The following is a 26,375-nucleotide window of genomic DNA, read 5'->3' as shown; positions in this document are numbered from 1 at the left end:
CCAAGGCACCTTTTTTTGTGGTATTGTGCCTTTCTGACCTGCTCAGACCCCATGTTGCCAAGTACATGGACCAGAACCCCAGTGGATTAAAATCACAGCAGGCACAACACTGTCTCCTACAACGGAGGCACCAACACAGACAACCTGGCCTTTCTGGTGGCTTGGCAGCTGCCCATGCTATCCAGTAGTCAAGAAAGTCCAACCTTCTAATACCAGGAGAAATGAGCCAGTGTGTAAAATGTCACTATGAGCAGAAGTGTGTGGGCAGGGAAGCTTGATGGCATATAATTGTTACTGTAGACTGAGATTACTTATTAAAACTGGCAAAAGGGCAACAGTGAGCTTTTAAGTGGATCGGAGTTTTTCCTGCTCTCAAAAATTAACCAGGTCAGAACAGGGGGGAAAAAAAATAAGAAAAGGGAAAAAAAAAGGTCACTCTTAACTAGGAAACTTCACAAATTAAAATGGCAACCTTGCTGAGAACAAGAAATGCCAGGCTTATGGTGGGGGAAGGAGTTGCCAGGCTACTGCACAGAGTAAGCACAGAGTCGTTCAGCGCTGCAGCTGTTTCTTTTCCTGATTTAACAACTATTTGGCCCTTAAAAAAATAAAGAGAAAGAAAAATGTAATGGAATCCCAAAGGGTAACTGCTTGGACAGGATGTTATTTGGACTAGATGATCTTTAAAGGTTCTTTCCAACCCAAACCATCCTACGATCCTATGATTTAGCATCACTAGGTGGCAAGCCAAGCTTAGGCAGGGCCTACACAGCTCTCTTGGTACAGGTATCAATGGAATTAATTAAAAATAATAAAGAAACTTGAAAGAGTAGCAGAGCAGCTCAGTGCCCAGGAATTCACCTTTGACTAGCTGCCATTTAGCTGCTGTCCCACCTGCCAGATTGTGCCCTTTACAAAGCTGTTTATCTGAGGCTGCATTAGGGCTACCTGGTACAATTAAGCAATGGAACTTTTTCCACTAGAAAACCCCAAAAGGCAGCAGTGACTATCCAGCTCCATTGCTCAGTGAAAGTGGGGTTGGTCTGTCAGACAGACTCCAAAGGAAGGAGGCCAAATGTTGCCTCCTGGCACCATCTTGAGATCATTCCCTTCAGATCTGGAACACAGCATGGCGCTGTGAAGCTGGGGTAGTACCAGAGGGAGGTAGGTCTCAAACGGATAGCAAAAAAGATGGAGCAAAAAAAAAAGCCAGATATGTTAAATCCTTTCTGGCGAAGGAAAGCCAAGCACTGCAGCCCTGGTTAGTCACTGTGCATGGTTAGTGTCATAGTATCAGTCAGGGTTGGAAGGGACCACAAGGATCATCTAGTTCCAACCCCCCTGCCATGGGCAGGGACACCCCACACTAGATCAGCCTGGCCAGAGCCTTGTCCAGCCTGGTCTTAAACACCTCCAGGGACGGGGCCCCAACCACCTCCCTGGACAACCCATTCCAGGGCTTCACCACTCTCATGGTGAAGAACTTCCTCCTCACATCCAGCCTGAATCTCCCCACCTCCAGCCTCATTCCGTTCCCTGTGTCCATTCCATTCTCTTTGTATTGCTCCATTTTTATTTTGTGAGATATGCAGAGATAAAGGGAAATAAATATTTTGAAAGTAAGTGCTTTTAAACTGATAGGACTCCAGCCCCTCTGTGTGTGCGTGAGGAAGTCAGGGGAGCAGGGCCTCCCCTGCAGGTAACAGCTGCCTTTGCTACTTTCTGACATGGCTGACCCCTGGGTGCTTGCCCCCTTGCCAAGGCATCATGTCCTTACGCTCCCAGGGCCCCCTGTGTGCTGAGCCTTTTTTGGCTCTTGAGACCAACATGAGGCTTTGGCCACATGGCTTCACCTCCACACTGGCTACCCACCAGCAGCCTTGCTGCCGAAGCCTGGGTTCATTCAGTCATGTTATTTCCAACACAGTTCATGCTGAGCTGCTGTTCTCTCTCCCTGCCTTCTCTTGTTCTCATTCAGTCCAGACAAGTGCACTGACCACCTGAAAAGGTCTGTGTCTTACCCATGTGGCAGGCAGAGAAGCAAAAACCTCAGAGTGAATTCAGAGTGTTTGTTCCCCCCTTTTCCCTGGGTTGTTTTTGAAGGGTTTGGGTTAAGAACAAGTCATCAGCTGGGAAGGGAAGCCCCAGGTGTTCTCAGACAAGGAGAAAGACGGTACCTGTGTGTGCTTGTGCATACGGTCCAAGTGTTCTGGGAGTCGCTGGTTTTGGGGAGAGCAAATTGCTGCTTTCAAGCCACATGTGCTGTGCACGTGAAAGTGTCTGGTGACTGCTCAGCGAGTGGCACATCCACGTGGTGAAAGCATTGTCACCAGCTGCAGCTTAGCAGCACAGCCAAAACAAAGACCATTTGGCATCTAGTACCTGCTCAGATGCTGGTCTGGCCTGTCAGGAAATGCCAGATGTGGCTGAGTTCCAGCAAAGTCAGCAAGGAGCAAGAATATGTCCACAGTCACATTGGGGGAAAGCTCATCAGTCATGCTGGCCAGAGCATGCTTAGCTTCCTCAGGAAGGGCAGACAGGCCATGGGGCACTGGCCCATGTAGTTCTGCCCCTTGCACTGGCCTTTGCCTTCCATGCTTGTGCTGTTTGCAGGTGCTGCTCTCTCTGTGAGCTGGCACTGACCCTATGGTTTGCAGTTCACATGCAGAATGGGCACAGAGCAGAGCTCCATGTCTGAAGATCCTTGGGTACTGCTTTGCAGTTAGGGCATGGTTTTACTGCTGAACAGTAATTTTGCATACACAACTGTGCTCAGTGCTGCAGAACAGCTTTACTGCAGTGTTAAAGGAAACTGGCAACATCTCAGCCTCATCCAGAACTGATAATGCCACCAAAACCACCACCATTGACCTCTTTCCTGGAAATTCACAAACAAAATCCATCTTGGTCCTTCAGGGACTGGCAGGGAGCAGGGTGCAGGTAAATGTCCTTCCAGCAAAGCTCAGCATCACTTCAGGGCTGCATCCTGCTACATTCTGGGGTCTTCTGAGGATTAGTGACTAGCACTAAAGTAGATGGGGAGGGCGTGTCCCAGGGCCTAGCCACTAGTTTTTAGGCTTGAGGTGAGGAGAAAGTTCTTCACTGAGAGAGTCATTCATCATTAGAATGTGCTGCCCAGGGAGGTGGTGGAGTCACCATCCCTGGAGGTGCTCAAGAGGGGATTGGACATGGCACTTGGTGCCATGGTCTAGTCATGAGGTCTGTGGTGACAGGTTGGACTCGATGATCTTTGAGGTCTCTTCCAACCTTGGTGATACTGTGATACTAAGACAGCTTGTCAAGAGTATTACCTCAGCAAAGTCATTACTGGCTTCCTCCTGCTGGGAAGTGGAGGGTACCCAGAGAGGGCTAAAGACAGGCTTGTCAGGAGCCATTCCTGGAAGTACCACAGGCCCTTGGTGCACCCTGGTGGACAGGAGGTGAACGCACTACATGCACACATAAGGGGTCTGTCACAGAGGGTCTCAAACTCCCTGCTGGCACAGGGTCCCTGTGGGATGTGTGAGGCACTTGAGGCTGGGGTGTGCCTGTGGGAAAGGATTTCTATGGCAACAGGCTGCGAAGCCTGCCCACTGCTGAGGGACTCGACGGCCTCTGCTTATTGCTGAAGAAACAGACAGCAAAGCCAGCTTGTATGAAACCCGATTATTCAAATTTATTAACATCAAGAATTATGCAATGATGCTGTAGATTTTTTGTTTTTTTATTAACAAATAGAAAACAGACTGTATACAACAGTGACCCCTACAGCACTATGCATCCACAAGGTAAAAATGAATGTGTCCTCCAACATTACCAACCCTGGATTGCTGATTTCAACGTAGCTTGGATTCTTAACTCGGAATACATGTGATAATACAATTAGATACCCTTCCACCACCTTTATTCATAACTCAATGCACTCCAAAGAGGGCTGCTCGCTCCCTGTCTTTAGTGCAAGCATGATATAATAAGGAGTATTAATATATAGTACCATTAAATTAAGTCCAGTAGTCTTGCCACATTGGTTCATTAGAACGTCCTGAAGTAGCGGAAAGTACAATATTCTAGTGACTCTTAACATTTGCAGGATAGCAAAAATTATAGATACGCCCAACCTCTGAAGCCATGTGTACTCCCCCTCCCCTTCCCTGCAGCACCCTGCTTTCCCAAGAGAGCCGGCCTGGCTCCGCTCTGGGGACAGCTGGGCTTGTGCTCCTTGCCTTTGTGAATGCTCCGATGGACTTCACTGGTGAGAGTGACAGAATGGTGCCTGCACGCACAGAACCACGCGTTAACAAAAGGGCCGTGTCTCGCTCTCTCCATCCCCTCCCCGGGGAAGCGTGGGACCCACTCACTCCCTCCTGCCCCCTTCCCAGCGAGACACACAAGAGGCTCCAAAGCCTGAGGCCCAGGATTTTGGGTCTCTCACGAACAAGGCGACGAACAGCTCACGTCATATCGGGATCTGCCAATACACACAGTCACTGGATTGGTTTAACACGCATCGTGATAGGACCGAACGGTTTCCAGCTGACAAAGGGGGGGGCCTGCTGTGACTCTCCGGTGGCCCCACATGCCCTCCCAAACCCAAACTTACTCAGGAAATAATGGGGACGAGGGGAAAACGCTGAAAAAAATAATTGGTAGCTTAGGTCCAGTTTAATGAAATTTCATATTCTACAGAGGATTAAAAAGCGGCCTATGGGGAATGGAGCCGGGCAGGAACCACAAGCCAGCTGCTGCAAATTACCAAGGAAGCTGCACTAAAATGGGCAGAACCAGCAGTGACTGGGCTGAAATAAACACAGGGCAGTAAAAAAAATGTAGAAGCAAAAGGAAATTAAAACCAAAAAACCCCAAACCCCAAACAACCCAACTCCCAAAGGTTTGGCGGGTCCAGTTCTGCCTGGGCAAAACGTTAAGACTTGCAAAAAAATAAAAAGTAAAGAAAGAGATTATAAAAACCACTAGTAACTATTTTACATGTTTAAAAAAAAGATCCCATTCCACCCACCTATAGCCTCGCTGTGAAATGCAGTCGCGTGAGAGAGGGCGAGAGATGCACATGAGCAGAAATTCAGCCAGAGACTGGAAATGCTTTTGGAGTCGGATTCCCTCGTTTGGCGCTGGGGCGAAGTTCCTAAATGCCGTGGTCAGAACTGGTTGGCGTGGAGGTCTGCTGCCTGGGCAGCACCTCCATCTGTACAGAAGGACTGAGGAATGGGCGGCTCTGGCTCAGAGGGACCCGTCTCCACTCCTAGACATCCCCACCGCGACTGGAGGAAAGCACTAGTTACGTTGCATAGTGGTCGAAGCTGCCGAGATACTCCAGTGCCGCTCTGTAGCACAGCTGGTACTGGTCCTGCATGGTAGCAAGGTGGAAAGGGTGAGAAGTGGAGACCGAAGGACAGTGGGCAGCAGGGCACAGCATTCAGAGACGGCGGCTCGCCTCCCTTCTCCCACCGCCCTGAGGAGGAGGGGACGCTCACCTCTGTCTGCACCATGGCTGGCCGCTGTGTCCGCAAGGTCTTCACCGTCTGGAACATGTCCACCACCCCCTCATAGCGCATCCTCTCCAGCACGATGCTGAGCGTGATGAACACGCCTGTGCGCCCGACCCCAGCACTGCAGGGAGGAAGCAGGAGGTGCTGTTAGAGACTCACCAGCCCCAGAGAGTCTGCAAGGCTCCTAGGAAAGATGCAAGTGTCCCCACCTCATGGAGCACACCAGCCCGCTCAGTGGGGTGAGGAATGACCACAGGGACATTGCCAGCCAGAGATGCTTCCTCAGCACCATGGGTCACACCAATTCTACCTTGCCTTTGGGCCAGGCTGCTGAGGCATTCTACCCTGCCCAAAGTCTCCTCAAGAAGCCACAAATCAGTACCACCAGGGCACTGGGTTAATCTAGTCACCTGGCAAAAAGGTTGCCAATGGCACCCATGGATGTTGCTGTCTCCTCGGCTCCTGCGGGCCTCTTGTCAGTGGTATGCAGGAGGGACACCACATGCAGGGGAGTTGGCAGCTGCCCAGGTAAGTGAAGTATGGGACATCTTCAGGGGCTGATGAAGGCAGAGGTGGGTGTTGATGTGTTCCCACTCACCTGCAGTGCACTGTGATGGGCCCGTCCTGCCCGAACTGCTCCTTGGTCTTGTGCACCTGGCCAATGAAGTCGATGAAGCCCTCTCCTGTCTTTGGCACTCCTTGCTCAGGCCAGTCTGTGAACTGGAACTGGCGGATGGTCCGTGACTGGCCGTCCTATGGGGACAGGGAGGTGTTGGACATGAACTGTGGAGGAGGGGCTGATTTTGCCCCCATCAGAACTGGTGCTGCTGGCCTGCTCTTAGATCCCCTGGCCCAGTCCATCTGAGAGGGTGCAGAGGCCATGGATAAGTCCAAGCATATCTTTTGCTGAGCATTTGGGTCCCACCTCTTCTCTCCTGTGTTCACCCCAGGACAACTCAGCTGACCAGGACTTTGGGTCTCTGCAAGATCTGCTGGGTCAGTGCCCTGGTCCTGCTCAGGGACTAGCTCCACCCCAGGACCACATTTGCTGTCACACATGGGTCCAGCTTTATGCAGCTATTCCAGATGCAGGGAAGCCTGTGTTAAATGCTTGCCCAAGTGCACAGCACAGGCAAGGCAGGGTCTGGTGCTGATAGGTGTGCCTGAGCTGACACAGCTGGCAAGAAAGGAACTTGTGATGAGAGGAGCAGCAGGTGGGGAGCAGCAGGTGGGGAGCAGCAGGTGGGGTGCAGCAGGTGGGGAGCAGCAGGTGGGGAGCAGCAGGTGGGGAGCAGCAGGTGGGGAGCAGCAGCCCTTTCTGCCTGTAGCGCAAGGCAGCACCTTGCTTTCTGGTTCATCCCAGAGTTGCTGCATGCTTCCTTCACTGGCATGGGCAGAACAGAGTTATAGAATACAGGGGAGCTGGGGAGACAGCAGTTGCACTCACCCTGGCATCTGTCACCTTGAACTCCCGGAGGATGTACTGTGGCATGTTGTACTCTGCCATGGGGTCCACCACGAAGTACTGGTACCGGGCAGAGCGCTCTGCGGGCCAGTACTGATGACACTTCTCCTGTGGATGAGGAGCACAGCGAGCCATTAGCACTGACAAGCTGCTGCTCCTCCCTCCCACCCCCTGGGAGCATATGTGGTTGTGGGGCCACATTGGGGTGAGTCTCTAGGTTGTACCCAGAGGCAGCAGCCACACAGCCTGCCTCCCCTGCAGGATTCATACCCGGCCCATCTCGCGCAGCTTTGTCAACATCACCACGATGGTGGAGTTGTGCTCCCAGAGCATCCGCCAGAAATCCTCTGTGGTCTCAGCCAGTGGTCCCTGTGTGGCAATGTAAGCCTTCTGCTGCCTGCAACAAACATAATGGTGTTCAGACCTGCTCCTGGGAAATGGGCAACAGCTGCTCCCAAGGGCTACTGGACTGGAAGAGCTGGAAGCAGGGGTCCCGTGGAGCAGGGAGTGGGGCTGCCAATACAGCTGCAGGAGGCAGGTCTCCAGGCTAGCCATGGACTCTAGGTGAGGGATAAGCCTGCCCTGCACATGTCTTCTAAGTGCTCCCCACAGATGTAGTGGAGTACCACCAGGTGCAGGATCTAGAGGGGCTGCTAATCTTTGCTGGGGTAATAGTGCCCCCAGACCAGCCTCTCCTTGCTGCTCATTCCCAGCACTGATGCCCTGAGAGACTTCTTTGCACCCAGGCCCATGTGAGCAGGCTGTGGGCACCCCTCCAGGTTAGGAGGAGGTGCTGTACTTGGGAATGATCCCAGCAGCACATTTACTCTCTGCAGCAGTCACCGCCCCTCCCACTGCATGAGAACAGAGAGCAACTGAACCAGGTCACTTGGATCATGCACACCAGCTAGTAACTAGGGCAGTGTGGAAACCATGAAGATTGTTCTGCCAGCTCTTCTGAAGCTTCCAAATGTGTCCATGGTTGCACTGTGGACCAGAGCATTTCTTGAAATGTTTCATGTGAAAGCAGAGCTTGACCTGCCCCAGCCTGGCTACCAGCCTGGAGCAAGCACCTTGGTGTTTGGACTCTGAGAAGGGCCAGCTCTGCAGCATGCTGGCTTTTTGGCCTGCTGGCTGCCCAGCCTGGCACAACATGCCACCTGCAAGACACGGTCTGGTGCTGCACAGGCGATGACACCAGGGTGTAGCTTCACCACAGTGGGGCGCTGGAGCCTGTGGGACTCGGGGTGGTATCCTCCACCCTCCCCTCCTGCACTTCCTCTCTTTGCTAGTGCTACAATTAATAAACATGCTGCAGGACAGCTGTAAGGTGCACGATGAAGACAGGGGCTGCTTCAAGGTGGATTTATAAGACATCATAAAAAGCAGGGAGTAGGGGCTACAGAGTGAAACAAAAGAGCTAAAGATGCAGCATCAGTGAGGTTGGGCCAACTGATCTCTTTAGATAATAATAAGATTGCTCAGTTCAAAGGAGAGGATGGAAAGAGATAACAGTGCTCTTCGGGGAAGGGGTAGGTAGCACCTGCTGTGCTGGCAGCCTTCCCTCCAAAGGATCACCAAGGGGCAAAACCAGCACAGCTCTCAGTTGGCTCTGGAGCCAGGACAGAGTGGCTGCAGCCCTTGTCAGAGGCTGGGCTGCTGGGCCATGGAGGCAGATGGCCATGTTAATGATGCAGTGCTAGATGGCTCAGAGCCACACAAGCAGAAGAGAGCAGAAGCTGCTCCATGACAGCTTTGTTTCAGCCCCTTCATCCTTGCCCATTACTGTGTCCCACCCTGAGAAAGCTGGGTCACTGTGGTTTTGCTGTGTGGGGATGCTCCCAGGGTTGCTCCTCTTCTTCTCATTGCCTGCTCTTGCTTCCACGTAGCCCTTTCCCCCGGGAACCTTGCCTGGGCTCAGGTAACGGAGCAGCAATAGAGGCATAAAGCTGCTGGCCTGGCTGCACCAACATCTGTTCCCTCTGGCAGTGCCTGTTGCTCCTGGCAGGTCACCAGTCCATTAAACAGCATCTAGGCAGGGCCAAGTTGGGGGGCACTGTATGACATCCATCGCTGTGTTCCCCACTCCTGTGCTGGCTGACCCTACTGCGATGGCACAGAGAGATGACAGGAATGAGCCTTGTATGCCTGTTGTTGGGATTTGATCTGGATTATTCTCTGAGAACTGGCTGGGAAGGAGATGTGGCCACTGGGCTGTTTCCCTGATTCTCCTCTCCTGGAACTTAGCACCTGAGACGGTGATGCCAGCATTTAGACACAGAAACTGTAAGTATTACTGCCCCACCTGAAAGAGAGAAGATGCAACAAAAGGATCCCCAGGCCACCTCTAGGCAGCTAGGACCAGTCCTTGGGAAAGAGGAGAAGCCAGCTGTGTCCAGGTTTTCAATCACACATGACAGGTTGGCCCAGGTAGCTAAGGCAGCCCTTACCTGTAGCCATCTATGAAGCTGGCATTGATGTAATCAGAGCCCTCAACACCCCGGATGGGCTGCAGACAGACTCTTGTCAGCTCGTATGGCATGATGTTCACCAGGCGGTTCTTGAACTTGTTGCATGGGAGGTTGGCACTGATGAAACGTGAGGTATGTGCTTTAGAGTTGGCCAGCAGCTGAAAGAGGAGGAGACATGTCAGACCCCTGCTGGTGATGCAGCAGTTTTGGGGCAAAATCAGGACCCTGGCAGGCAGGAGTCCATCCAAGCACACAGCTATGCTTCCTCCTCTGACAGGGACAGCTGCTGGGGACAAGGCCTTTCTGGACCAGATGCAGGGCTCTGCCACCACGTTACAAAGGAGCTGCAACCAGCTGCTCTAGTTCACAGTAATCAGTCTGGTTTTCAGTGCTGCCTTGCCCCTCTGCTGTGGCACTGCACACCCAGGTAAGGCTTGGCCCTGCTGCTGGCTTTTGCTGCATGGCTCTAGGTGGTAGCAGGAGGAAGAGCCTGCACCGATGTGCTGATGCAGCCGCAAAGCCACACAGAGTGGAGCAGAGACCTGCAGCAGCTCTCTGGCCCACCAAGGGCCACGACATGAAGCTGTTGTACCTCGCTTAACTAGGGACACACGCTTGGTGGTGTCCATCTGCCAGCAATATCTTTCTATTTACTTTTCATCTCAGAAGAACCCATGAAAAACGTGAGGATGGTGATAGAATTGTGACAGGTAAAGAAGACCTATTTTGGGCTACTGTAAGACATTTTATGTTTCTCTTTAAACCCTGTGAACTGGAGCCATGGTAAACACATTACTTAGATGTGCTGGCATACCTATTCAAATAGAAGTCCTTTTTTTTTTTCTCCCTGCATTTTCTTTTCTTTCTTCCTATTTTTTCCCCTTCCTAAAACATTCCAGCATCTGCAGAGCCACTTCTCTCTGTGTGTGGCTGCTGGTCCTTGGCAGGCTCCCTGTAGGAGGACAGGGCTGCTCTTTAAGGAGTGATGCAGTCATGTGAGGCCCTCCCATATCCTGCTCCCCAGGGTTTCCTATGCAGTGGATACTGCCAAGGCACAGAGAGAGACAAATTTTATTACTGTTCTTAAGAGATCCTTGGAGAAACAGCAAATTTTGGTGGGTTTTTTTTAGCAGAGTTGCTGGAGTTGAGCCTAATTCTGTGGGTTTTTTTCAGGGGTTTCTCAGGGCAGGTGTCACTGTGAGATACTAATGCAACACATTCTACTGTCCCAAGCCTAGGACACCAGCAGCTCTGCTAACTGCAGGACAGAACTGCTCAGCTATTCCCAGTTTACACAGAAAGTCAGCATTTTGCTTCTCCTGCTCCTTTGTCACTTGGAAAGGAATCCCCAGGGTGAAGCTGTATTGCTGCAGTTCATTTCACAGCTTGCATGGTCTGCTGCCTCCCTGCATGAACTATATTCTCCTGCATGAGTTTACAGGCCTAATGCACCTTATCTGAGAATATGGGTGCTTACCAGAGCTCAATTCCATCTCCAAGGCTGTCATAAATATCTGCAATTGGCATTCACAGATAGAGACAGCAAAATGTGGGCTTGGCTTCTTAAAAACAGCGTGCCTCAAAACTCTGCCTTCTCCCATTCTAGCACTGAGGCTTGGTGTCAAGGCGGTTAAAAGATAAGAGAGATAAACACCGAAGAAATGAGACTAGAAATGTCTCACATATTGAAATTGGAGCAGTTTCCAGACAAGTTGTTCACAGTAACATCAATTATCACTAACACGATCTGCATCTGATTTCAGATGCAGCTCCTGCCGCACAGTGAACCTGGAGCAGAACATGCTGCTGAGATTCGCGCATCCATCTGCCTTTTATATCGTCCCCAGAAGCTGCCCACCCAGGGGGGACCATGGCTGACACAGGCTTTACAATTCAAATGTATTTGAAATCACTGCCTACCTGGTTTAGAAACACACAAAAGACTAACTGTCTGTAATGATCCACGGCTCTCCCCTCCCAGCCCCTGGACAAGAGGCTGGGTGGGCTGGGTGGAAACAGACAGGGTGCTGGTGAGGGAAGGTGGGTGCTGGTGAGGGGGGGTGGGTGCTGGTGAGGGAGGATGGGTGCTGGTGAGGGAGGATGGGTGCTGGTGAGGGAAGGTGGGTGCTGGTGAGGGAGGGTGGGTGTTGGTGAGGGAAGGTGGGTGCTGGTGAGGGAGGGCGGGTGCTGGTGAGGGAGGGCGGGTGCTGGTGAAGGAGGGCGGGTGCTGGTGAGGGAAGGTGGGTGCTGGTGAGGGAAGGTGGGTGCTGGTGAGGGAGGGTGGGTGCTGGTGAGGGAATGTGGGTGCTGGTGAAGGAGGGCGGGTGCTGGTGAGGGAGGGTGGGTGCTGGTGAGGGAGGGCGGGTGCTGGTGAGGGAGGGTGGGTGCTGGTGAGGGAGGGTGGGTGCTGGTGAGGGAAGGTGGGTGCTGGTGAGGGAGGGCGGGTGCTGGTGAAGGAGGGCGGGTGCTGGTGAGGGAGGGTGGGTGCTGGTGAGGGAAGGTGGGTGCTGGTGAGGGAGGGCGGGTGCTGGTGAAGGAGGGCGGGTGCTGGTGAGGGAGGGTGGGTGCTGGTGAGGGAAGGTGGGTGCTGGTGAGGGAGGGCGGGTGCTGGTGAAGGAGGGCGGGTGCTGGTGAGGGAGGGTGGGTGCTGGTGAGGGAGGGCGGGTGCTGGTGAGGGAGGGCGGGTGCTGGTGAGGGAGGGTGGGTGCTGGTGAGGGAAGGCGGGTGTTGGTGAGGGAGGGTGGGTGGGTGCTGGTGAGGGAAGGTGGGTGCTGGTGAGGGAGGGCGGGTGCTGGTGAGGGGGGGTGGGTGCTGGTGAGGGAAGGTGGGTGCTGGGGCTCCGCCACCAACCTTGAATTCCAGCTCCATTGCAGTAACGCTCTCTCCGGGTGGCACCTGGGTCAGCTTCTGAATGTGAGCAAAGAGGTTGCGTGCAGGCACCTCGGTATTGCCGCACGTGGCTGCCTCCAGCAAGGCCTCGTGGATGAAGATGTACTGGTCCTCCGTCTGCACCATGTAGTTGCGCTGCGAGCGCATGCACGTCACGTGGCCGTAGATGTCCACGGTCTTCTCATGCTTCATCCGCTCCAGCATGGCGTCAATGACAATGAAGCAACCAGTTCGGCCCACGCCAGCGCTGGGGGAATAAAGCAGGTGGCCTGAGATGACTCTCTCCTACAGATGCCATGCAAGCACTGCACTTAAAACAGCACCCAGACCTAGAGCACACAAAGTGGAGTAAAGGCTCCTCCCTACACTGAGAGCTAACCAGCTGACCCTCACATGAGCTGTGACAGGAGGAGTGAGAGGCACCAGAGAATGAGGAAGGCTACTTGGCTCTTCTTCTGTGTCCCTGTCACAGATGGAGTGGAAAGGACATGGCATCCCTCTTCTGGTCCCTGCTGTAGCTGGCAGCACGTCCACAAGTCGTGTTGAAATGCGTTCAACAAGCAGGAGAGTGATAGGGTACAGGTGTATGTAGCTAGAGGACATGAACTCCAGGCTAGACCTCAGCACCAGTGAAGACCATAATTGCAAGCCTACCTGTCCCCTAACCTGGGTCACTCTTTGCTAACCTGTAAAATGAGGACAGCCAGCCCAAGAAGGGAAAGCAGAAAGATAAGTTCATGCATGTCAAGGCTTTTGACACTGTCTCCCATACCATCCTTGTGAGTAAGCTAAGGAAGTGTGGGATAGAACAGTGAGATGGATTAGGAACTGGTTACACAATAGAGTCCAAAGAGTGGTGGTCAATGGTGCCAAGTCCATCTGGAGAGCTGTACCTAGTGGAGTCCCCCAGGGATCAGTGCTGGATCCAGTCCTGTTCAACACCTTCATCAATGACATTGATGAGGGGACAGACAGACAGAGTGTCTGCTCAGCAAGTTTGCTGACAATACCAAACTGGGAGGCTTGGCTTATAGGCCTGAAGGCTGTGCGGCTATTCAGTGAGACCTGAACAGGCTGGAGAGCTGGGCAGAGAGGAACCTGATGAGCTTCAAGAAGGATAAGTGCAGAGTCCTGCATCTGGGAAGGAATAATAAACTGCAGCAGTACAGTTTAGGAGTGGATCTGCTTGAGAGCAGCCCTGTGGAGAAGAATCTGGGAGTCCTGGTGGACAACAAGTTATCCATGGGACAGCAATGTGTCCTTGTGGCCAAGAGGGCAAATGGGATCCTGGGGTGTACTAAGAGGAGTGTGTCCAGCAGATCAAGGGAGTTTCTCCTCCCCCTCTATTCTGCCCTGGTGAGACCTCACCTGGAATATTGCATCGTTTTAGGCTGCCCAGCTCAAGAGGGACAAGGATCTGCTGGAGAGAGTCCAACAGAGAGCTACCAGGATGATTAAGGGACTGGAGCATGTGCTCTATGAGGGGAGGCTGAGAGCCCTGGGGCTTTTTAGTCTGGGGAAGAGAAGACTGAGAGGGGATTTAATAAATATGTATAAGTATCTGAGGGCCAAGTGTCAAGAGGGAAGGGAAAGGCTCTTCTCCATTGCACTCTGTCATAGGACAAGGGGTAATGGATATAAACTACAGCACAGGAGGTTTCACCTCAACATGAGGAGGAACTTCTTCACTGTGAGGGTCACAGAGCACTGGAACAAGCTGCTCAGGGAGGTTGTGAAATCTCCTTCTCTGGAGACTTTCAAGACCCATCTGGATGTGTTCCTGTGCAACCTGTGCTAGATTGTATTGTCCTGCTCTGGCAGCGGGGTTGGACTTGATCTTCGAAGGTCCCTTCCAACCCCTAACATCCTAGGATCCTATGATGTCTATGTTGAGTCCTTTGCTCAAGCACCCAACACCTTTCCACCTCTGCTGGGAGGGCAGTACTGATCCCCAAACTACTCACCCTGACAGCACCCTGAAAACAACAGACATGCTGCTGTAAACACGGGCAGAGAGAGGGAGCTAGACATTTCCTCATTTACAGTGCAAGTCAGATCCTTAACAGGGCTTTAATACAGCTTGTTTGTGTGTTAATTATACCCCACTCCCATCTGAAACAGAGCATGAAAGAGGAGCATTAAACACTGCTGGCAAGGCGTATGCCGGAACAGCAATGATGGAGTGGTTTGTTCAGTAATAGTCCCCACTCGGCTGGTACAGATAAATCTTGCCTGGATAAGATGCTGAGCCTTAGCAGAGTAATATTTTGCTTAAGGAGATGCCTTCCTACCCTGCAAAAGATTTCCACTGTAAATATGACATATGAATGTTTGTAGAGGTCACTGTGTGTGTGTCTGCCAATGATGTGCCTCTCAGAGTGCCACCTCCTTATGCTGGGCACGGAACACTTCATTTGAAAATGATATTTGCAGTTTTACAGAATGAAATATCTTCTGAGGCTCTCCATGCAGCAGAGCTGTTTAACCTGACAGAGCAGTAGCAATAGAAATGTCACTACTGCACTGCCACTGCTGGTTGCTGTCCTGTTCCCAGCCCAAGCATGCAGTGTAGGTTATGCAACCGTGAAACCTTCCCTGCAGGAACAGAGGCCTCGCCTCCATGTTTAGCTGAACAGGTTAAAGGTTCTGCATCCAGAATGCATGTGTCCAGGTTCAGCTTTGCAAACACAGTCCTACCTGCAATGGACAACCATGGGCCCAGCATCTGGTGGGTTACAGGCCTTGACCCGTCGCAGGAAAGCTAGGATGGGAGTGGGGTATTCTGGTACCCCGTGATCAGGCCACGCCATGAACTGGAACTGCCGCAGCTCTCGCTTCTCGCTGGAGCCATTCTGTTGAAGGCAAAATGTTGTTGTCTTGCATGAGAACAGTCTCATCCTAGGATCCAGGATGGGAACCCATTGATGGCACCCAGCTGGCTGCATAATGACAGGCATGTAATGCTGTGCGTGATCATTCACATATTAGGGTTTTGCCAGTGAAAATGTGGAGGCAAAGTACAGGCTTCTCTGCACAGAGATGCTCTGTGAAGAGCCAGCTGATACAGATAGCAGGGCAGACTGAAGGGAAGGTGAAAGACTCCTTTCTGCACAGCATGGGGTCACTACCTGTGTACTTGCTGCACATTCAGGAAAAAATGGGTACTGGGCATGGAAGTACCACAGCAGGCAGCTCCCTCCCTGCTCCTCTGCATCAGTGATCCCTCTGGAATGGCTGATCAGCCTGTTTGCAGAGACTGCCTCAGTTTCTGCCTCACTGTGACTAAGTGGTGGGACTGGCTGGGTGACTGCTGCAGTCAAGATGCCTTCCTGGGGCGTGTGTCCCCATGGCTCACTGCTATGCACTTTCTGTGGTGTGGCCCAGACTCAGTCACTCACTGGCAGCCTGCTGCAAAGCCCTGCAGTGACATGCTGCTGCTAGCACTGCCCCCAGGGATCTCCAAACACTAATGAGGTAGGTAGCAGGCAGGATAGAAGGGCAGACACATATGTTAGCACACCCCCTCCATTTGCATTATTTAGTGCTAAAAACTCTCTGCTTCCCATGTCCTCCCTCTAATGGGAGGACAGGTGTTACACATGCACTTGCCAGAGGCAAGCATGGCTCCTGTCTGGGGCCCATTAAAACGTCTGAATGTGTGGATGTTCAAATGCATCAGGTATCCTGGCCTAAATCCAGTGGTGGGCAGATGCACAACCTGTAGCAGATCTCCCACTGCAGCCCACCTGTGAGACTAGTCCCATGCTTGACCAAGCCAGGCACAGCCAGCAGCCTCTGCCTGTGGGCTGTGCAGCATTACCTGGAGCAGGATCAGCTCAGCCAGCATCATACCTTGTACAGCGCAAAGGTGCGGACGGTGTAGGTTGCCAGCTCAACTGTGTCCAGCAAGGTCACCTGGATCATCCCATAGGTTTCTGTGCCTCGGCTTGGCCAGTACTGGTCACACTTTACCTGCAGGGAGGACAAAAGAAAAGGTCAGTGCCTGGCTGCTGGCTGGAGCATTTAGGGTAAGGGCTCTGCCATTTGAAGGGTAAAGATAGAAGAGTCACTGGGAAGAGAGGGCCCAAACACAGATTGCCTTCTCCCAGAATGTCCCAATCCCCAGCAGCACACCCTAGGCTCCTTTCTGCAAGAGTTTCCTGGAGCCACTGGTGGGAAGCAGCAAAGGGGGCCAGGCCACTAGACACAGCATCAAGAGCTGCACCAGGTATGCAGACAGAGTGCAGCAACTGCTAGCAGTGATTTGTGCCTGCTGTGATTTTTCTTCTCTACCTCCTGCTTGCAGAGGTGGGAGTCTTGGGGCCATGCCTACGCCAGCTCTGCCTGGGTGGAAAGTTGGCAGCTGAAGGCAGGGGTGCTGAAGCAAGGCAGGGGAAGTGGTGGTTTCTCTGGGGAAAACTTCTGCTTGAAGGTCAGCCGAGGTGAGGGAGATGCAGTCTGCATCTCCATCAGCGCCCTGACATCCCTCTCCAAAGTCCTCAGCTTACAGCACTGAGCTGAGGCAGGACACAGCTCTGAGTCCAGCACAGCAAACAATACAACAAGTGCTACGTTTTCCAATGTCCTCAGGGTGATAATGTCAGTGTGGCCCCCAGGCAGAAAACCACTCTACTGAGAAATGGGAATAGTACAGGCCAGGCCTCCAGGCTGACCCTACCACCCTTTCAGCTCTGCCATAGGCTCAAGTGCATTGAGAGTCCCTGAAAATCTGCATCTCCCAGGAGTTTCAAAACCTGCTCCACAGCAAGGCACAGAATCCAGTCCAGACAGACACAACTTATTCTCTCTTGGTGAGAAGACAAAGACTGTGGCAAAATCATCCTGTCAGTCCTCTCCTGCCGGTAGCATTGTCCCATCACAAAAACACTGCTGCTCCCTGGAGACTCTCTGCCCTGCTGCATCCCTTGTCTCCCACTCCCAATTCTAGTGCAGCCAGAGCACTTTGAACTACTGGTCACAACTGCTGCTGAAGCCCACTTGGCAGAGAGCCCTAACACATTCCCCAGGGGTCCACATCTCTCTGCTCCCTTCACCTCCCTGTGCATCCCTCCCTGCTCACCTGCTAATGCCCTCCTCCTCCTCCTCACAGCTCAGTGTTTGCAAACTACTCCTCCAGTTTTGTTATCTCCAACCCCAAGCTCCCTATTTAATTTGGCACCCTGAGCATCCCTATATTATCTGACACCTGGCACCTGTCTCTCCCTCCCCAGGGAGCAGTGGTGCCTGGCTGACGGGGGAAGACTTCATTCCCACCCATGTGCACTGCACCGAAAATGGTTTCCCGCCCTGGGAGAGAGAAGTGAATGGAAGATCATCTGTGCTTGTCAAAGAGTAGTCAACTTAATTATTAGCTGAGCATGTTTACAGGGGAACGTGTGGGAAGGCAAACAACAGGCTTAATTAGAAATCAATGAAGTTCTGCCTTTTAATTGAAGACACTTCAAGCAGGGTGGGCCTTGTGAGAGCTAAGAGTCCTCATTCTGCACTCTGGCTGTTGGGAGTGCAGTGACCTGAGGTCAGAGGGATGCCTCTGTCCCTGATATTTTGGAGTCTGCTCTCAGTAAGTCCTGCCTTGGCATAAGTGCCTGGAGCAAGGCTGCCTGATGGGGCACTGCAGGTGCCTGTAAGCCCAGAGCAGCTCTGCTGTCTCCTGCCCAGGTCTCTGATTGAAGCTGCTATTCTGCCTTGGATCTGTGCTCCCACAGGCCCTGCACAAACCACAGAAGATTTCTTTTCCTTTCTGGGTGTTATTCTACAATGACTAGATTCACAGCAAGCAACTCAGAGGTCACAAACCTCATTTCACAGCTAGGCTGGTCCTATCCTCACAAGCAAGAAGCAGCTGCATCTCTGGCCACCTGAGTTTGCTTTGCCTGGCTCAGGGGTATGACCCCTCTCTGGAGGAGGGGAGGGAAGGGCACAGTGGCATCCTGCAAATGCTGGGGACAGCCACTCGCTGTGGCACCCTCAGTGTGGTCTGGAGGGGACGCTGCAGGGGAGCAGCACAAGCACATCCCCATGCCTGAGCCCACACCCCGGGGGAGCACAGTCCCCTCCTGCCACCCACATGCTACAGGGCCGTGTGTGCTTGAGCACAAAACAAACTTCAGAGGAGTTCCCTGAGCAGGATAATAGCAGTGCCTGGGCTGGTAATTGAAAATTATTTATTCATGACCAGATAAGAGTCAGTCACATTTTCTGCCAAATTTACCCATAATGTTTATGCCCCATTTTCAAGCTCTGTAAATTTTACGCTGAAGCCGATGCAGTGTGGCACTAAAGCAGATAAGAGATGTTTTCTTCTGGCAGTGCTTGCTTCTCATTATCTTAAGGAGAACAGTAATGTCCCAAACAGCCATTTATTGCAGCTTTGCTGAGCGGTTCCTGTCCCTCTCCTTTGATGCCCCGTGCCCAAGAGCGGCTAAGCACCCCCTCTCAGCTGCGCTCTGCTCTTGGCCCCGCTTGCAAGCTCCAGATGGCACTGCTGCCAGTGAGAGGTCTGGAGCAGGATATGGTTGCCAGGCCCCTCTCCCCCAAAGCCCTTAAGCAGCAGCCTCTTTGTATCCCTGCCTGGGGACATGAGGTGCCAGGGGAGATCACACCCCAGGGGTGGCTGCTTGATGCTCTGGGCTGGGACAGAACAAGCCACTGTGCTGCTCTGGGAGACCTCACTCTGACAGACTCTTGGGGATAGCCCAGGGCAGGAGAAATCCTGCTTTAATACCTCTCTTGTGCAACACACCCCAGCTGGGACACGCCATGCTTGCAGCTTTGGGAAAGCTAATCTGCAATGTATGCTTCTGAACTGCCACCAAATGATTCTGAAACTGATTGTAAACCTTTGAAGGCAGCTAAATTGCACAATCCAGCCATTTCTATCCTTTATGTGCCTCTTGCTTTGTGAAAACATGAAAAAGGGAGGATGATTTGGACCATCAAGCCAGCTGAAATTGCAGACCATAAAAGCTGATGCTCTTTAAAGATTTTTTTCCCCCTGCAGCTCAGAAGCCCTTTAAAGCAGTGTCACCCCTACAGGGCTGCAAAGCTGCTGCTGGTCCTGGTCAGCTTATCTACACACAGCATTGCCAAAGGGCCCTTGGGGAGCTTGCTTGGGAAGGTGGCAGAGCCTGCTCTGCACTGGGCCATTTGCCATGAGGCCCTGCTGCCCACCCCAGGCTTCGCAGCTGGAGAGACAGTCTTGTGCCTGGGCTGAATCCCCTGAGCAAGAGGACTTTTAAGCAACATCACCCATGGGTAACACGGTGACGCCGTCTGACTGCCTGGAGCATTGCTGTCCCACTGCAGTGTGAGCATCAGCAGTCAGCAATGCTGCAGGGACCTAGGAGGTTGTGCCAGATGAGGTTTGAAGGCTCTAGAGTGACTTGTAAAACAGTGACATGCTGAAAGCAGGAAGTGACAGGCGGTGTGCTCCTGAGCAAGCTCTAGCCATTACCAAAGGGGCATGAGAAAAAGCAGAGCAGGAAAGTGGCTGAAAGCCATCCTGCCTTGGGAGATGCTGGAGAAGCCAACACAAAAAACCCAAACCAAACAAACCAGCAACCCAAAAAACTCAAACTCCAACAATAACAAAAACAAACCAACACCATAAACACCCAGAAGAAAAAAAATCTCCTCCAGGTTCACATCCCAGCTCCCCACCTGGTCCCTCCTGTGTGAGTGAGTGCGTTGTGGCACCTACATGGCCCAGCAAACTCATCCAGGAAAGCCCTTGCTGTGCAGGGCTGGTTTGACTGAGGAGTGGATGGGCTTCCCCACTGCCTCTCCTGGCAACCTGCCTCTCCATGGTACCTGAGAAAACTGCCCACTTCTCATTAGTGCTGGGGATGTGCCACAGAACCATCAGGGCACAGGCAGGAGGTGTCAGGGAGCGAATGCTGGGGTCTGAGTGCAGATGGGTCAGCCTAGAGTACCTTGGCTCTGCAGGGGGCCAGGCAGGCTGGCTGCGGCCTCTGTGAGGGGTCTGGTCACTCCCTGCCTGTGACAGGACTCTCAGTGCTTGTTCTGTCACCAAAACCTGACCACACACATCATGCTTGGCATGGAAACCAATACTGCAGGATGACATGACATCAGCGTGTTGGGGGAAGATAACGCATGGCTCAGCAGCAGAGATGTCTCAGGCAAAGGCTAGGGCATGTGGGGGTCAAAGGAAACCTGTTATCTTAGAAGAACATGCACTTTGGAGTGCCTTCCCGTAACTAAGCAGCCCAGAAGTTAAGTGAGTCAGGACTCTGTGCACAGATTTACTTGGCAACCTAAAAGGGCTTTTCCTCACACTTTAAATGTTTCCTCCATCACTGAAATGCGAAGGCACAAAAAACTCCCCACAGCCCCCAGCTGCAGAGAGCGGTGGATCAGCAGCTTCTGATCTTGCTTAGCCCATGTGCCAAGCCCTGAGCTGCAGAATGGGTCAGGTTAATTTACTTCCCTGTTTGGGCTGGAGTGGGTGACGGTGGCCACCGGACAGAACAGGCAGGGCTGCACAGCGGGAAGCACAGTACAAAGCTGGGACTGGAGCTCTAGAGGCAGCTCGTTTCTGAGGAGCAATTCTTTTCCTTGCAGGCTGCAGGGCATCTGTAGAGCTGGGGAAGCCCATAAACAAAGCCTATTTTTGTACAAGCAGGAGAAGCAGGTCTGGTTTGCCACAGTGATTGGTTGTTCCAGCTGCTTCTTCCCAGCCAGTGTGGGCTAAGGACACCCCTGCAAGCATTTTGGTGCTAAAGCTTTGAAAGAGGGAGAGCATGCGGGCAGAAGTTTTAACTAAACCCAAACTCAACAGTTTCTGTTTCCTAAGAATGAGCTTATTGGGCTAAAAATAACTGGTGCTTCACAGCTTGAATGCAGAGACCCTTCTTCTGCCGTTGGCATGGCAACACTAAAATATTCTGCAAGTACAAATGCTCATCACTAAAATTTTACTTTGCGAAACAAACAGATCATGAGGGGCAGAAGCTGCCTCCTGCTTGGGCAGGCTCTGCCCCAAGGGTGCATCTGGGCATGGGAGCACTTCAGCCACAGCTTATGAACTCCTGCTGCAGGGGCCAAGAACCTCTGCCATGAGACACCATCAGCATCATCCACAGCAAGGGCTCCTGTGCCTTTCTCTCCACCTCACGCTTTCCCCACGGTCTGCAGGCAGCTTTGCATTTATTACATCAGAATATCTAATCTTGGCAGTATGAGCTGATGGTTTATACATGTTGTCATTGGATAAGGCACAAATTAGTCTTCTTATTGCAGTGAGACACCATCAGCCATTCCCTTGCATCACCAGATGCCAGGGCGCTGTCAGGCAGCCTGCAGGATGCTGCTGATACCACCTACCCACTTTCAGATTTTGGAGGACAGCCTCTCAGGGACTGCCAACACTCCCCAGCTCAGAGCTTTCCTTCCTCCGGTGCAAGGGAATGTGGGCAGGGAAAGGATGGGTGTGCATGCAGACACACAGGCAAGATAGGAATTAACGAGCAGCACAATGACAGAAGGTTTTGCCACCCTTTTGCCCCGCAGGGATGTGCTTACAAGGCACTTGTTGCTGGGGTGCCTGCAGCAATGAGCCACACCACTTCACCCGGCTCTCTCCAGATGCTCTTAAGCTGTAAAGTGTTCCCATCCCTCTTTCCTGCCCACCCCCCCAGCTCCAGAAAAGAGAGGAAGCACACACTGTACCCTGGACTTCTCCTCCAGCCTGGTCATCATGACTATAGTTGCTGTTCTCTGTTCCCACACCATCCTCCAGAAGTCACTGAGGGTTTCTGGCAGAGGCCCCTGCGTGGCGATGTAGGCGTTCTGCTTCCGATAGCCATCAATGTAATTGGCATTGATGTAATCACTGCCTGGGACGCCTGTGGAGAGAAAGGGTGAAGCGTTACTCCAGGGGCAGCCCATGACCCTGTGCCTGCTGCTCTGCTGGGCCCTGCAGGCAGGGGAAGAAGCTGGCACGTTCACTCGCCTCTTGACAAGTCTCCTTTACACGATGAAGCCAGAATCTCTCTCAGGGATCCTGCAAAGGGCTAATGTCTGAACAAAAAAGAACCCTTTGTAATTCCCACATTAATGCAACAAGCAGGCAGCACCACAGCAGAGAGACAGCTGCCACCCGCACACAAAGGGAAATTCACAGGCAGGAATACCGAGGAGCTCATTTGGCCCCAAGCAACTGATTGAAATAATTGTCTTAAACTCACCAGCTATTTGTTATAGCCCTACAGCACCTTTCAAAAATAAGGCTGCTTCATTAGCTTGTCTCTATTAGCAGGGGATGCCAGGCAGGGATGTCCTCCCATCCCTCCTTCAGGGAGAATATCTCAGAGGAGCTGAGACCTTCCCTGCAACCGCCTCCCAAACCCTCTTCAGTGTAAGACTCCCCATTCTGCTGCCTGCTGGTAGAGGCTGCTTCAACTCCTGCTCTGCCTCCACCACTTTAGGCAAAGAACTTTCTTGTAAAGGCCTTTAAAATGCAAACACACAATTACTAAACTAAATCCTGCAAAGCAGAGGCCTGGGGCTGTGTTTCCAAACCCTGCCTAGCACGGGCTGCCCAGGCTGCAGGGGGGGGAAAGCAGCAGGAATCTCCTTGTCTCCCCAAGAGAGCACATCTGCATTTATTAGAGGAAGGAAATAAAGGTGGGGGTCTTCCTCTGGCCCTTTTGTCCTGGGGAATTTTCTATAGGCCTCAGCAGTCTCCAGCAGAAACAAAGTGCTGGTGGCTCTGGGGGAGCAGCAACAGCTGGAGTGCAGCACCCAGCTCCCTTGGCATGAGCAGTGGAGACCTGGCAAGGCGCTGCAGGAATGGCTCCCAGGAGAACACAGATGCTACTTACAGCAACTGAGTCAGGCTGGAAAACAGGGATTCCCCCATGTGCTCACCCCACAGCTGTCTAACAGGGTTTGCCCATCATCAGGTACACCAGGCTTTCATATAGCTGCTGCTGCTTAACAGGCCTTGTTGTAAGGGACTGTTTGGACCCCCTCCTCCTTCGCCCACAGAGCATGTGTGGTGTATTAGCATTAGAAAAGACTTCCATCCCAAGTAAAAGGAAGCTAGTGACTGCAGGGCCGCCTGTATGCAAAGCCAGGCCCCAGTCTCTTCCCCAGGCAGGGGTGCATTGAATTAGCTGCATCTTCCCAATTTCTCATGAGTGGGCTCAGTTCTGATGTGCAGAGCTGAAACAGTGGCAATGTGTGAGCCTGGGCTCTGGCTCCTCCGTGTGCAAGGGGCCAGCAAAGCAGGCACCAAAAGCATATAATCAGCCTAGATCACAGAGAGGTGAGACTGGTTCTCAGAGCCATGGGGGGGTCACTGCTTATGAACACCAGGGCCCAATGCATCTCCCATAGAGCACAGGGACACATGCAGACTTATGTCCCAGGGGAAGGAGCTGTGCAGCTCTGGGCACTTACTTGGAAGTAAACACTGATAAGCCCCAGAGGAGGACACTGGCCCTCCTGGCAAGCTGGGACAGAGGGTGGTAAGGCTAACATGACCATGTCCTACCACATGCTGAGGAAGGCAGCTAAAGTCAGCCAGTGGGGCGAGCAGTAAGAGTTCAGGCACTTGCTAGAGCCTTCGCTCCAGAGTGGCTCTTACCGTCGATGGAGGTCAGGATGACACGCGAGTGGTCATAGGCGATCACATTTGCATAGCGGTTTTTCGGTTTATTCACTTCCAGGTTGGAGTTCTCCCAGGTGAACTGCTGCCCTGGATCGATGGACTGCGGAGAGAAAGAGAGAGCAAGAGTCAGGAGAGTTACAGCATAGTGGGATGCCGAAGCACACGTTTCAGTCAGGACATCTGCACCTCCTTGCACACCTCTCCCCAGGCCAGACACAGCTTCCACGCACGTCTCCAGCAGCAGTGTCAAACCAGACCAGTGCCCAGTGGACCTGCCTCCTGTGACCTGCAGGTGAAGCAGCCCACTGCTAGAGCAGCCTGCTGCAGATGAGCCTTCACCTCCACTGTCGCCGTGTGCTCATCCTTTCCTCCGGAGCTACACATCAGCAGAAATTTGGCCTCATGCCAGGACTCCACAAGAGACCTGACTCTGCAGTTCTTGACCTCGTGGTTTTATTAGCTGTTGAACTGCAGTCTCTTGAAATACAGCAAGCCCTGGGTGTCTTGTGCCCCAGGAGCTTTGGGTATTAGTGTCCTGCAAGACAACCTATGAGTTTCTGCCAGGGAACAGTCATGAAAATTGATAGGTTACTATCCGCTGCTCCAGCTACTTATGCAATGTAAACATCTCTCGTTTGAGTTAATAGAGTGACAAGGAACTATAAACCTTGAGGAGAGACATGGTTATAAATCTTGGCCAAAGGCCTGCACACTATGCAACTGCCTGGAAAGCACACACCCAATGGCTCTCCCACAAGCCATGTGCTGGTACACCTGGTGCATGGCTCCTCCTCTTCCCAAAGCCTTTCCTGTTATCTTTGTCCATGCATAAAACAAGGTGAAAAGGGACCATCCCCAAAGCTCCCCTCTGAGATGGGATGGCTTCTTTGACTGAGAGACACATGAGATGCTCAAATAAGATAGATGCCTCATGCAGGTACTTGCTCTGCACCTGCAGTCCTGGGCAAGCCCAGATCAGGCAGATACATCGTAAATCAGTCATCCTGTAAGACCCCTCCCCCTGAAATTACCAACAGAATAAAAACCCTCTTAAAATCATGATCCAGCTAAGCATCCCTGAAGCTTTGCTGACCCACAGGCAAAAATGTTGAGCGAACAGGCCAAGGGAAGCACTGCACATTGTTCTCTCTGCAGGCATCCACATTCATCACTTGGCAGAGAGCCATGTCAGAAGGTTTCTCAGGCAGTAAAATGCCCGTGAGTCTGTCAGCTCTGGATCAGCTACAAGCAAAAGGCTGAGCTGGAAAGCACAGCTCCCTGACTAGGCTGACTTGGGCAGCCCTCATGGTCCTTCTGCTCAGCCCTGTCAACCACCATCTGTGCACAAGCACCCTTGGCTGTCCCCTCCTCTCCTTTGCTGTCGAACAGGCACTTCCCAAGCAACTGGCAGTGGGAGCAGGCACCCAGCTTGGGCAAGGAGCACAGGCACCGCCTGCATTGCTGTACCAGCCCTGTGCAACACCCGAAGGGCACAGGCCAGCGCTGTGCCAGGTGGCAGTTGCCTGTTCCCACGTGTGGGCCCCTGCTGCCAGCCCTCCTGGCAGCAGCTGGCTGCCTGCAGGCAGAGGAGCCAGTGCTGACGAACAGGCGCAGGAGGATGTGACATCACAGCGATGCTAATAGACAGTTTGGGAAATGTAGGACGTAAATAGACATTTCCTACAGAAAACCTGTAATTTTCTATTATCAGCGTAATAAGCAGGCAGCAGCAGCACTCAGAGGCACTGCAGCAGGGGTGGTGGGAGTGGAGACTACAAACACTGCTTCTGGCTGGAAAACCACTGGTCTGGCTGCCACAGCCTCTGCACATTCCTCTGCTCTGCCATGGAGACATCCTAGCACAGCTCACAGCTCTCTGGGGCACTTCATTTTGCTCAGGCACCTATATTTTGTTTTCAAGACAGGCTGCTCACTGAACCATCTCTTTGGATGCTCTCCTCCCTCTGCTTTGGCACAGACGACTGCTGCACACCTAATGGTGGGGCTGAACAGGAGAAGGGCAAGAGAGATGATTAAAGGCATGAAAAATAAGAGGAACAAAATGTTTAGGGACTTTTCTGTGTGGAGATGAGTGAGAGGGGGTTTGATACTGGTCCAGTAAATTGGGAGTACACAGGACAGACAAACCAAGGAGACAAATCCACCAGTGGCTATTGATAAAGATGTTGAACAGGGCTGGACCCAGCACTGATCCCTTAAGGACTCTACTGTTTACAGCTCTCCAGCTGGACTTGGCACTACTGACCACCGCTCTTTGCACTCTATTGTGTAACCAGTTCCTAATCCATCTCACTGTCTGTTCTTCTATCCCACACTTCCTGAGCTTGCTTACAAGGATGTTATGGGAGACAGTGTCAAAAGCCTTG

The 26,375-nt window shown here is 52.4% G+C and overlaps 1 protein-coding gene across 8 annotated transcripts in view; it reads right to left on the bottom strand.

Annotated features, from left to right (window-relative positions):
* Positions 1-3,651: 3,651 nt before the first annotated feature.
* Positions 3,652-26,375, bottom strand: part of PTPRF (protein tyrosine phosphatase receptor type F) — a 430,746-nt gene continuing 408,022 nt past the window's right edge. For all 8 annotated transcript variants that reach the window (XM_068141543.1, XM_068141542.1, XM_068141545.1 and 5 more), the window contains 11 exons: positions 23,965-24,088; positions 22,044-22,219; positions 16,185-16,304; positions 15,030-15,184; positions 12,294-12,579; positions 9,423-9,601; positions 7,243-7,369; positions 6,955-7,080; positions 6,106-6,260; positions 5,493-5,628; positions 3,652-5,365 (listed from right to left, as the gene is read on the bottom strand). In XM_068141543.1, the coding sequence (XP_067997644.1) occupies positions 5,297-5,365; positions 5,493-5,628; positions 6,106-6,260; positions 6,955-7,080; positions 7,243-7,369; positions 9,423-9,601; positions 12,294-12,579; positions 15,030-15,184; positions 16,185-16,304; positions 22,044-22,219; positions 23,965-24,088 (1,653 nt within the window). In that variant the 3' untranslated portion in view covers positions 3,652-5,296. The remainder of the gene's footprint in view (positions 5,366-5,492; positions 5,629-6,105; positions 6,261-6,954; positions 7,081-7,242; positions 7,370-9,422; positions 9,602-12,293; positions 12,580-15,029; positions 15,185-16,184; positions 16,305-22,043; positions 22,220-23,964; positions 24,089-26,375) is intronic.

Source organism: Melanerpes formicivorus, unplaced genomic scaffold (assembly GCF_026170545.1).
Source record: "Melanerpes formicivorus ecotype bairdi unplaced genomic scaffold, bMelFor1.0.p_v2 SCAF_7, whole genome shotgun sequence".
Classification (NCBI taxonomy): domain Eukaryota; kingdom Metazoa; phylum Chordata; class Aves; order Piciformes; family Picidae; genus Melanerpes; species Melanerpes formicivorus.
The sequence above is the reverse complement of the archived record's forward strand: the minus strand, read 5'-3'. Positions and strand labels throughout refer to the sequence as shown.